We start from the raw sequence: 12,289 nt of genomic DNA on the forward strand, positions 1-12,289 counted from the left end.
CTAAACCTCAATTGAGTCTAACTCTGTCCTTTTTCTCAAACCATTTAAATTAAAGAACACATTTACAAAATTGTGAATACCCTCACTTAATTTACTATTGTGGCACTGTTGTATTTATTTATCTGCTGCTGTGATTGCATTTATAATGTCTTTTGTGCCAAGTAATGAAATAGTCAAATTAGTAAATTACTCCTAATGCCAAAGGAGTAAATTACTGCCAAACAGGCTTTAAGTTTACCAGGCACTGATAAATCCACTATATATATGTTCAATGCTAAAATGACCACGTATCACAACAAATAAGAAAATCCAGCCTACTGCCACTGACCAGTTTTTGTTGCAGAATATATTTATCATTTTCTGTATATAGACTACTGCTTATTCTAACTGGAAATGGTGTATTGTCCGATCACATTGATAAACAGTACAACGCCTACGGCTAGCCAGAAGAAGGTCATGCCTGGGCTATTCATCTGACCCTGTCTTTCCAGTGGTCAGGTGCGAGAGGGAGGAGTTAAAAAAATTATCCGAGTGCTGCCTGTCTGCCTTCTCCGCGCGCCGGATGCTTCACTCTACTTTCTGTGAATGCCAAGTGAAGTGAAGGGAGGATTTTGAGTGGAGAGACACTAGAAAGTCGCGCGTTTGCTGTTTGGTACGCTGCCACAGGAGGAAGAATCCAGTCTAAGCCAAGCGGTTGCAGACGTCGCGTCTTCTAAGACCCTACAGGAGGAGGAGGTCTAGCCGCTCTCCCTCTCAACCACAAGCCGATAAGCATGGAGGTCTATTGCTAAAACAACCACGGAGAGATACGCGCTGATACCCTCCATGGCTGTGGACGGTAAGGAGAACGCACGACTTGTATTTACTTTACATGCACAGATGTGCTCTCTGTGACAGCTTGTGTCGAGGATAACAGCTAGCCCGATACATACATGACATTGTCATAATCTGCACATGTGGGTTAGTCTGGCCAAATGTAAACCTGGTGGGGTCCTTTTTAGACGAATTTGTCTCCTGGATTCCTGGCTAGTATTTAGAGGCAATTCCCCATGCGCTGAAAAGACGCTCCTGTCTATGGTTGTGTCTTATAAGGGTCCGTTGACAAAGCCTTAGGCTAGTTATTTAAAAGTTTGTTAATTACTAAATACGCGCTTGTGTACAGCCTACCCTCTCAAAAAAGGCTAAGTCGACTTAAATAATGCAGCCTGTTTCTCAATTAGTTGCGGTCAGGACGTCGTAAAGAGCTGGAAACTGTACGGTATTGTTACACAAACACTGGGCTGCACCAAACACATTTTCTTGTTGTTAAACTTATTAGACGTCTGGGAAGTTGTCTTTGATAATGCGTTGTTTTTGTTTTCATCAACAAAATCCGTGTTATTCAGTACATGCCCCCCAATTCCTCAATTTTGTCAACCAAAGCTTTTGTTTTAGTTTACTCTAAACGAATCTCCATCTTAGTGTGATGAAGTAAGCACTTTATCCAGGAGCTCATTAAGCTTTGTTACTCGGTCTTGCCCGCGGCCACCGCCATGGTATGGTGCTGAAATGGAAAGCACAGTTCCTGCGCGTGGCTTCATGGCATTTTGAGAGCTATCACACGCTTATCGCGTATTTGGATGGACTGATGACCAGTTAGGCAATATGTGTTTCAATAATAACATTTTGGCTAAATGTAAAGGTATGAGAACACGGGTCTATTTGACCTACCTGTGTTTGGGCGTAGAGGCTGGTGATGGTAAGGAGGGAGCTGTTTATTTTTTCCATTCAATCCTGACCAGCACTTAACACTAATTGGTCTTTTAGAGCAGCTTGTCTGAAGGCAAATGGACGAACCGCCGGGAAATGTAAAGGATGTTCAACCAACTATGTTGCCGTCTGGAAAAAAAAAGATCAATAGTTGTTTACTGTATATAGATTATTTAGTATAGTGGTTATTTTGACTTATGTAATATAAAAATGGGTGTAACAGAGTGGCAACGGCAGGACAAAAAAAACATCCATGTATTTATCCGTGCTTTGGTTGTTCTTGCTTAAACTAATTAACAGGGACATTGAACCCATGGGAACGTCTGGCTTACCGGCATAAATGAGAAGTGCATGACGCTCTCCGGAAATAGGCTGCAGTGTGTTTATTCTGAATAAACAAACACAATCACGTTGTCTGTTAGGCTGCAGCAGGGTCAGTCGGTCTGCCATGACAAAGACAGTTTAACCACGTGTGCATTTTGTCGGCTATAGCCAAGTCCACAGGAGGTTAAAATTGATAATTGGTCTTCTTTCATTCTGTCGGGCCTACCTTGGCCTACCTTACTAAAATTCCTTACCAGTGTGGCCATGTGTGTTCCAGATGGACTTTGTTTATGAGAGGAAGGTCTTGCCACCAGGTATCCCACTCTAATGTAATCTAACACTAATTGCAGAGTGGAGCAGAGTTGGTCATGGTCACTTTGAAGGTTAGCCACATGTTCAAATGTGGCGCACACACACACATTGATGAATTGATTAATTGAATCACACACACATTGATGCACATTGATGAATTGAATCACACAGACACAGTGCACAATACACTTATAGGTAAACACATCCTTCAATGTGTCAATGAATCAACAGACGTACAAACACACACACAGAATGCCAGATGCACTCATATAGGCATCACATCCCTTCTCTTAATAAATCTTCACAAACACATTCATACACACACACACACACACACACACAAACACAGAAAGCCAAATGCACACATACATCCATACTCTTAATAAATCTTCACAAACACATTTACACACACCACACACACACGGCTCCTACACACAGTTGCGTTCCGCATGCCAGTGGGTGTTCCCGACGGTAGCTATGCAAACGACTTGAAGTATAACCGTAATTTGATTGGTTGGTGCTGTCAGTCGATTGGCTTGATTGGCCGGTGCCGTCTGTCGGTGCAGCAACAGCTGAACTTCTCAGCGCGGCTTCACGGAGAAAGCGCGGCCTTGACGGACCCACAATTCAGTTGACAGCGGATGACGTGAGCCCATGTAAAGTGAATGGGATGCGTCTCCAGCAACGCAACGCACGCAGCTGTGTGTAGGGGCCGACACACACACACAGAAAGCCAAATGCACACATACATCCCTTCTCTTAATAAATCTTCACAAACACATTTACACACACACACACACACTGACACTAATTGAATGGTTTTCTGGGTTGTAGGTTTGAGTGTGACTGGCGTCTGTTGGTGGAGAAGAGGAAGAGCCAGATTAATATGTATGAACTGTTTTTCAACCTAACAGCTGATTGCGTGCCTCTCCCTCTCTCTCTCTCTCCTCTCTCTCTCTCTCCTCTCTATCTTCTCTCTCTCTCTGTCCTCTCTCTGCCAGGCCACTTGTGCTTTGCACACGCCCTGGCGCACCACACATTTCGTAGCTTTAGAATCTAATTTATCTGTTCGAGTAAGCAGCCCCAGTTTAATTGATTTGCAAACAGCTCTTGCCTCGCTTCTGAATGTCATTTTCTGTTGGGCTATATCACTCTCTCACACCATTTTTCATTGAGGAAAAGGCACACTGATACTCAAGAAAAATGAGTTTCCCCCCCGTCACATCCCATACCGCCCAGCCATGATCCCTCTCTGGAATTGTGACCATTTCTGGTAAAAAAAGCTGTTTGTTGTGTACAGACTTCCCTAAAGGGGTCTGATTAGATTGAACAGTCTGCCCATTGAACTGAATGCTGGCCTATTGAACGTCAGCCTAAGGTAGTCTGCTGAGCAGAACAAGTGGAGTGAGACTGGAGGGAGAGAGAGCCAAAGGGGGGGAGGGAGGGAGCGAGGGAATGAGAGAAAGAAAGACAGGAAACAGCTGTTTTATTTCTTTTGTTACCGTGTAGCTGGATTTGTTGTGTTTGTCACCCGCTGGCCCGTGCCAGAGCTGTTGTCTCGGCTGCCATTTGCTCTTCCCAAAAGGTGGTTTTGTGGCGCGTTTGATGCAGGATCCATGTGCCTTTGGTGTGGCCAATGTGACAAGAAGCTGTGTGTGTGTGTGTGTGTTTGGGGGTGTGGTGTTTGTGTGTATGAGAGAAGTACAGTGTGCTGTATTGTGTTTCTGTGAGTGAGCGATATATCACGCCGTGGAAAGTGTGTGTGTGTGTGTGTGTGAGAGAGAGAAAGAGAGAGGGGGGATTCAACACAGCCCCTCTGATCCATCTCATTGCTCCTCATGCCAGGATCTCTGGGTTTTTTCTCTCCCTTCCCCCATCCGTTCACCCTTTCAGCCCTCTCTCCATCCCTCCATCTCTCTCCCTCTCTGAACAGATAGTGGATTATGCTCCTAATCTGAAGTGGGACAGGATGTATGTGATCTTGTGTATGTCTTAACGGTATATATACATATGTGTGTGTGTGTGTGTGTGTGTGTGTGTGTGTGTGTGTGTGTGTGTGTGTGTGTGTGTGTGTGTGTGTGTGTGTGTGTGCGCGCACGCATGTCTATGGTTTCTGGACCCTTGTCACAGCAGGTTCTCTGTCATGGTGCATTGTTGGACTGAATGGCCTCTCGCTCTCTCATCCTCTTATCCGCACTCACACTCTCTCACTCCAGCAGTACTCATGGGACCCACCTTTCACACATACCCCTCACAGCCAAGCCAACCCTGTACAACCTGAGGAAAAGAGAGAGAGAGTGAGAGAATAGGGAGAAAAGGGAGGGAAAAAAGAAAGATGTGAAGAGAGAGAGAATGAGAGAGAGAAAGGAAGAGACAGAGTTAAGAGAGAGAGAGACAGAAAGACAAACGAAAGAAAGAGAATAATAGGTGAACAGGTGTTGTTTTTGTCCTCAGAACACATCCCCATGTCCACATTTTAAAACGACTCCCATTTAAATCATCACTTCCATTGTGGCCAGGGAACAAGAGCAGTCGGAAGCAGGCATTGAAAATAACTCAGCGAGCGGAGAGCCGCTCTTTCCTGCCATGTACCGCCGGCTGTCTAATGAGAGTCTGAGGCACTGGGACGTCCAGTTTACGCTTTTCAGGAACACCTGTGCCACTTACTGCCCCCTATCTCAAACGAGCCCCGCTTCAGCCAGGCAGAAAGGAAAGGCTGTGAATTGGGTCTCCACTGGAGCCAGGAAAGACGCTGGTAGGAGAAAGGGAATTGTTGGGAAGGGGTGGAGGGTGGGGAGGTTGGGGTTGTTAATATGGACATTTGGAGAAGAATGCAGCAGTATGTTGATTGATGAGCAAGGTGTTTGTGTGTGTGTGTGTGTGTGTGTGTGTGTGTGTGTGTGTGTAATCCCCTGAGAGAGAGAAGCAGAGAGAAAGAGAGAGAGAGAGAGAAAAAAGAGAGAGAAGCAGCTGGATGGAGAATGGGGGGAGAGTGAGGTGGTTTGGTAGCGAGTGGAGGGGGAGGGGAGTAGGCTAATAAACATTTACCCATGATTCTTTAGAGACTTCAAACACATTGATTAAGTGCTCACAGTGGAGGGCGATCAATTTCCTTTAAATCAACAGTGTCCTCTTCCGAGTGAGTGGTTGAAGCAGATGAGAGGACCAGTGTTGGGACTGTGGGTGGGGGTGTGGCACTTGTGGACTGGGGCTTGAGTAGGGTGGGGTAGTTGTGGGTGGGTGATGTCCAGGGGCCGTGGTGAGTTTAGATTGGCGGGCAACATGACAGTGGTGGGCACCTCTGTGGTTGGGCATTAGCAGTGTTGAGTTTTAGATAATTGCACGCGATCAGGGAGCGCCTGTCATCCGCTTCACTGGCACGGGCAGCTAATCATCTTTCCCTCTCTCTCTCTCTCTCTCTCTCTCTCTCTCTCTCTCTCCACATCTCTCTCTTCTCTTCATAGCTCTTTCTCTTACTCCATTCTCACTTTAACTCTGTCTCTTTCTTTCTCTCTCTCTTTACATCTAACCCTATCTCTTCCTTTTTCTTTCTCTCTTTCTTCATATCTTGCTCTTTCTTTCTCTCTTTTTTTCCTCCCTTTTCTCCCTATTCACTTTCTCTCTCTTTCTTCACATCTTACTCTTTCTTCCTCTTTTTTTCCTCCCTTTTTTTTTTCTCTCCCTATTCTCTCTCTCTCTCTCTCTTTCTTGGCTCCTGGCTAATTTGTTTCCGGCCCAGCAACCTCAATGTGGCTCCAGCGCTGTCCCTTATCTTCTCTCCACTCCTTTCCTCTCCTCTCCTCCTTTCTCCTTCTCTCTTCTCATTTCCTTTTCTTCCCTGCTCTCCCTCTCCTCTCCTCTTCTCACGTCGCCTCTCTTCTTCGTTCTCCCCTCCTCTCCTCCCCTCCTCCTCTCCTCCCATCACATTAAGAAACGCACAGGCCCGTGTCCAATATCTCTCCTTTAATTAGTGGTCTCCTCTCCGAGATGCTGAGGCTGGAGAAGGATAGGAGTTTAAGGGGGAAGTGTGTGTGTGTTTGTGTGTGTGTGTGTGTGTGTGTGTGTGTGTGTGTGTGTGTGGGTCTGTGAGAGAGAGATTGACAGATACAGAGAAAGAGGGAGAGAGGAGAGAAAGAATGCAATAGTAAGTATGTGTGTGTGTGTGTACATGTAGGTGTGAGAGAGAGAGTGACAGATACAGAGAAAGAGGAGAGAGAGAGAGAGAGCAGTGTAAGTAGTGTGTAAGAGTAGTGTGTGTGTGTGTGATACTAATTAATAGGGTAATACTAGTATACTAATTAAGAATCATTTTCACAGAGTACAGTAGGTTCCCTTATTCTGCACTCGTCACATGCTAGTGCTAGTGGCAGCTACGAGCTCTAATGACGCTGGCTTCGTGGCCTGGAGCGTGTGTGCAATCGACAATTTCCGCTCGACGAAGAAGATGGAGCAAAAATTGTACCCGTGAGCTACAAAACTTACCCTGCCAAGTTTAGTCCCCTCATGTAGACGCTGGGGTTTCTGCACTGCACTTAATTAATCACTCTCAATCTATCGCTCTCTCTCTCTCTCTCTCTCTCTCTCTTACTGCCTCTCTCTGTATTTCTCTCATTGCTTCTTATCCGTTCTGTATTTCTCTCATTGCTTCTTATCCGTTCTCCTTCACCCTTATCTCTTTCTCTCTCTCTCTCTCTCTCTCTCTCTCTCCTCCCTTCTCTGTCACATACATGTGAAAAACATCGTTTTTTTTGAAGTAGTGATGGAGGAGGGCAGGGATTCCTCAGTGGCTTGCTGTAGGAACATGCATCATCCCCACGCCACGGCCTCAGAGGAGACAAGCGAGCGCCATGGCAACATTTGTCACCATGTTCCGGTGTTGCCGCGAGCTGAGGAGCGGATTACTTTCCCATATTTAATGGCCATAAGAATCCCCCATCTAATCCCAAATCATATTTGAAATGGTAGAACAGTTCCCGGTTTAAGTCTCTCCAGGTAGATGGTGGTAATTGGATGTCCTTTTGAACGTCCCCATTAGGCCCTAACAATCCCCAGTTCTCTTTCTCATACACACACACACACACCCAGACAGACACACACACACACACATACTAGCACACTCACGCAAGCTGTGACGGATTGCTCCATGCTTGTGTGCTGGATTCCTTATCACAGACAGTCCACTTGCATGTCTGTTGATGCCCAACTTCAGGAGGTTAGGAATGCATGGCACGCTCCACTCTCTCTCCTCCTCTCTCTCTCCCTCTCTCTCTCTCCCTTTCCCCTCTGTCTCTCCTCTCCCTCTCTCCCAAAAAAAGCAATTACACCGTGCTTCCCTGGTACTATCGCGGGGCGGCCAGCTCGGCCGCTAGGTAATGAGGACATTAAATATGTGCGAACATGAGAGAGGGATCCAGTCATTTCTCTTCCGTTTCGCTCGTCTCTGGCTGACGATGATGAACACCTTTTCACCCCTCCCTCCCTCAAAATAGAGTCCGCCATCCGAAAATGTCTCTCTCTCTCTCAATTTCTCTCTCTCTCTCTCACCCTGCCATCTTTCTTTTGTTTTTTCTCATTTCCCCCTTGTTCTCTAAATCTGTGTCCCCTGTTCTCTCTCTCTCCTCCATTTCTCATTCTGATTCACTCGTTCTTTCTTTCCATTTTTTTTACTCTCTCGCTCTCCCTTTCCTCCTTCAACCTTATTCCATCTCTTACGTTGTCTGCCCTAATCTCCTGGCCCATCCCTGTTTTTTTTCTGCTTCCCTCCATCACATTTGCCCCCCCTCATCTTCCTCCCCCCTTCTCCAACACCCCTCCTCCAGTTTACCCACTCGGGTCCTGATGAGAGTGAGGTGCTGGATGATGCTGTGAATGTGCATTAACACGCCACAGCAGGAAATGACTCTCAGGAGATGTTGATGTAAACAGACTTGTCTTCAGATTCATATTTATTTATTTATTTTTGTGTGTGTGTGTGTAGACAATTTTTAATTAGGCAGGTAGAGTGTACACATTGTCCTGTTGCATCAGCTCAGAGGTGTCTGTTTGTGTATTGCGTGCAAACAGCAGTGAAGACAGAGCAATGCCACACACACACACACACACACACACACACACACACACACACAGAGAAAGAGAGAGAGAGAGAGAGAGAGAAAAAAGGGAGTGAGAGTTTACATATAAACCTATCCTACTATAAATTCTCTCCTATTTGTTTATCTCACTAAACTCATTTCTTTTGCCAGGGCATAAACTCAGGCAACGCTAATGGTTTGGTCCATTGTAATGCTACATACAACATTTGTATGAGGCACCTCTATCCTCTGATAGTTACATTAATGCCCTTTCTGAACTCCAGAGCACTGAGAACAGAGTGCTTATTTAGGACTATGCTGAACTGACAGTACTGCCGAGTCGACACCAGGCCCATCATTTACCAAATGGACAGAAGCTTCTGGAGCGTTGGCTGTATATTTGGAGATCAATTTATTTGTGTCTGTGTGGTAACTTGCTTATAGCTCCTAGCAGTAGCTGTTGCAGCTGCAGCATCACTTCCTCTGATTTGCAGGCGTTTTGCACAAAGTCATACTTCTAACCAGTAAGCACAACACCAATATGACCTAGTATTGGCTGAAAAAGAGGGAGGGAAGGGACAGCAAGCTTGCATTTTCTGGAAACTTCTTTGCCCTCTCAAATGCATCATGATGATGGATGAGGGACAGAAGTTTCTGGCCTGCAGGAGATGGTCAGTCTAGGTCACAGTGGAGGAAGGGGATTTGAATCTCCCTCGCTCTCTCCCTCTCTTTCACTTCCTCTGCATGTCTTCCTCTACCAGCTGTTCCTTAACCTATACAATCAGTACATTATCACACACAGGTGTGAGCACACTGCTAAATCTTGGCTCCATTTCCAGTATCACTGTGGGGATGCCAACTTTGGTTCTTTCTCTCTCTGTCTCTGTCTGTCTCTCTCTCTCTGTGTATGTGTGTGCGCGTGCACGCGTGCGTGTGTCCATGTGTGCGTTCAAGTGTGTGTGTGTGTGTGTGTGTGTGTGTGTGTGTGTGCATGTGCATGCATGCATTCAAGTGTGTGTGTGTGTGTTTGTGTACTTATTCCCCAAGCTGCATAAACCATAGGCTGCAGTGTTTCTTGCCAAGACTAGCGTGATCTTTGCCTGCCAGCCCATCATGTCTCTCTCTATCTCTCTCTCTCTCTCTCTCTCTCTCTCTCTCTCTATCTATCTATCTATCTCTCTCTCTATATATATATATATATATATCTATCTCACTCTATCTATCTCTATCTATCTCTCTCTCTCTATCTCTCTCTCTATCTATCTATCTATCTCTCTCTATATATATATATATCTCTATCTCGCTCTCTCTATCTCACTCTATCTCTCTCTCTCTCTCTCTCTATCTCTCTCTCACTCTCCTATTTCTGTCTTGATCCATATTTCCCCACCATTGAACCCTGGTTGTCTTCTCCACCCCCCTCTGAGCTGATGCAACAGGACAATGTGTACACCCCCCCCCCACACACACACACACACTCTACCCCTCCCCTGTGCTCCTTGTTCAAATCTCTCCATGGACGATCTCCAAAACTGCCAGGGAAATAAACCCGCCTGCCTCGCATCAATCCCCAAATCCTGCGATAGCCGCAGTAATGCAGGAAACCATCCCATATTTAAAACACCACTCCGTTCTCCCCCTCTGAGTCATACTGTCGATCTTACATATGGATAGACCAGATGGCATAGAGTACACCTTCACTTATCGTACATTCCCCCTGTGTGTGTGTGTGTGTGTGTGTGTGTGTGTGTGTGTGTGTGTGTGTGTGTGTGTATGTGTCTGTGTGCGTGTGTGTGTGTGTGTGTTTTTAGTAACTTATTCAAGGTCAACAATCCTGCATGTTGTGCAAATGTCCTGTTATATTTCTATCCTTCTGTGCAACGCTGCTGCTGCCATGTTAAATGTCTTGGTTAAGCGTCTTCAGAGAATATGCAAATCCACATATGTAACGTCACACCAACCTTTTAAATACACTTTTATTCCTCTATCCTCCTGTCCTCTCACAGAGTGTGTCCGCTCATGAGTGTCCTTGCGGATCTGGTGGACAGATGGACAATCTCATGCGTCTATTATTTTTGTTTTATAACGTGTTTTTGGCTTAGGCCTCAGTAATGAAAACCCATCAGCCAAAATAAAGGGAGGCCATAAAAATGCTCTGATTTAATCTCATGTAATTTTGGTGCTTTAGGAAGTGGAACAGCTCCTGGTGCCCCACTGTGTGTGTGTGTGTGTATGGTGTGTGTGTGTGTGTGTGTGTTTCTGTGAGGTGAAAGTTGCCTCTGCGATCTGTAATGCTGCCCTTTTGGCCTGCTTTTGTTGAAATCCACCCGGAGTGTACCTTATCTCAGATTAGAGGGGATTTGTTGTGTTCTCCAAGTGTGTGTGTGTGTGTGTGTGTGTGTGTGTGTGTGGTTGTTTGTACCTACGAAATGCATTCAATGTATTTGTTTATGTGTGTGTGTGTGTGAGAGTGTGTAAGAGAGATAGAGAAAGAAAGAGAGCTTGCTTGTGTATTTGTGTACACTCATTTGTCTCACTGTCATTGTCTGATACAGTATCAGGTATAATGTCTGGGCTTAGCTCAGTACATTTAGCATCAAATGTCCCCTGATGTGAGGAAGTGTACTTCAGATGCTTCTTAACAGATATGACTCAGAGGAGAAGGAGCTTAAATCCTGGACATCCCCTTAGAATGATGTGGAGCCAGGGGAAAACAATGGCCGACATACAGTATACACTGGACGAGTCCGTGAAGACGAGAGAAAGAGTGACAGGAACAAATAGGAGTGACTTAGACAGGATTGAATGAGCCAGAGTGAATGAGCCTGACTTAATGTTTGCTCATTTGTTTGTCTCTGTTTATGTGTCTATGCATTTGTGTGTGTGTGCGGGTGTGTGTGTGTGTGTATTGTGTTCGCTAGGGAGCTTGCTCATCATATTACCCCCGGGGGGTGGGGTAATTTTTTAGTCCATTTTCGGCCATTTCAGATATGCAACTACTCCACTATTGGGGTTACATAATCCTGCCTTGTTCAAAAGTAAGAATGTTCCTATAATAAGAATACACTGAGGTCAGGGGAGGAGTTTTCAAACGTTGCTTATGTAATGAGGTTGAGATGAACACTTGTGTCGATGGCGCCGTATAAAAAAATCACGTTAAATAAAATATGGCGTCGATTAGTCAAAGCATAGCGTGTGCTGCTAATTATTTTTTTTTTACACCTTCAGTGTTTGCCATATGTTGACTAATCTGTGGCTGGGCACCACGAAATCAAAACCGGCCACCACACATTGATGTTCTATGTTGTAGGCCTACTATTTAAATTAAAGATAAGAAAATAATTTCATTGAGCTGCACATTACTCACACAGCCTTTCCTCACCCCGCCCTCTCTCTCTCGTAACGAGCCCGCTGCTCCTCCTCTACATGTGCATTTAACAAAATATTCAGGATTGTTGAAGGATAGTGGGCTAAATTGCTATTAAATCCATGCTGCACAAATTTGTTCAAAACTGCTGCATTAAAGTTAAAGTAAACTCTGCTAAGGTCTTATCACAACATAGTACATTGAGGAGACTAAACTAAGTTAAGTTACAGTATGCAATCAAGCAGTATCTCAAAGCTAACTTTAGAATACTGTTTGGATGTCAAGTTTAGCATGCTTACTTGCAGCTGCTTGTATTCGTTACTCATGCAGGGCTCATTTTATTGACTCTGAATGTTTTGCAAAATCGATGTAAATGGAAAAGTGTTTTCCAAGACTCAAAAGTGCTTGTCCAAAGGAGAAGTACGAACCGTTATTTGAACTAACTACGTTATGAATTGCATCCACA

At 45.1% G+C, this 12,289-nt stretch overlaps 1 protein-coding gene across 2 annotated transcripts in view; it reads left to right on the forward strand.

Annotated features, from left to right (window-relative positions):
* The first annotated feature begins 523 nt into the window (after positions 1-523).
* samd10b (sterile alpha motif domain containing 10b) overlaps positions 524-12,289 on the forward strand; it is an 82,632-nt gene continuing 70,866 nt past the window's right edge. The window contains exons 1-2 of one of the 2 annotated variants that reach the window (XM_048241146.1): positions 524-838; positions 3,220-3,273. In XM_048241146.1, the coding sequence (XP_048097103.1) occupies positions 826-838; positions 3,220-3,273 (67 nt within the window). In that variant the 5' untranslated portion in view covers positions 524-825. The remainder of the gene's footprint in view (positions 839-3,219; positions 3,274-12,289) is intronic. The other variant, XM_048241148.1, reaches the window with a different exon arrangement.

Source organism: Alosa alosa, chromosome 4, assembly GCF_017589495.1.
Source record: "Alosa alosa isolate M-15738 ecotype Scorff River chromosome 4, AALO_Geno_1.1, whole genome shotgun sequence".
Classification (NCBI taxonomy): domain Eukaryota; kingdom Metazoa; phylum Chordata; class Actinopteri; order Clupeiformes; family Clupeidae; genus Alosa; species Alosa alosa.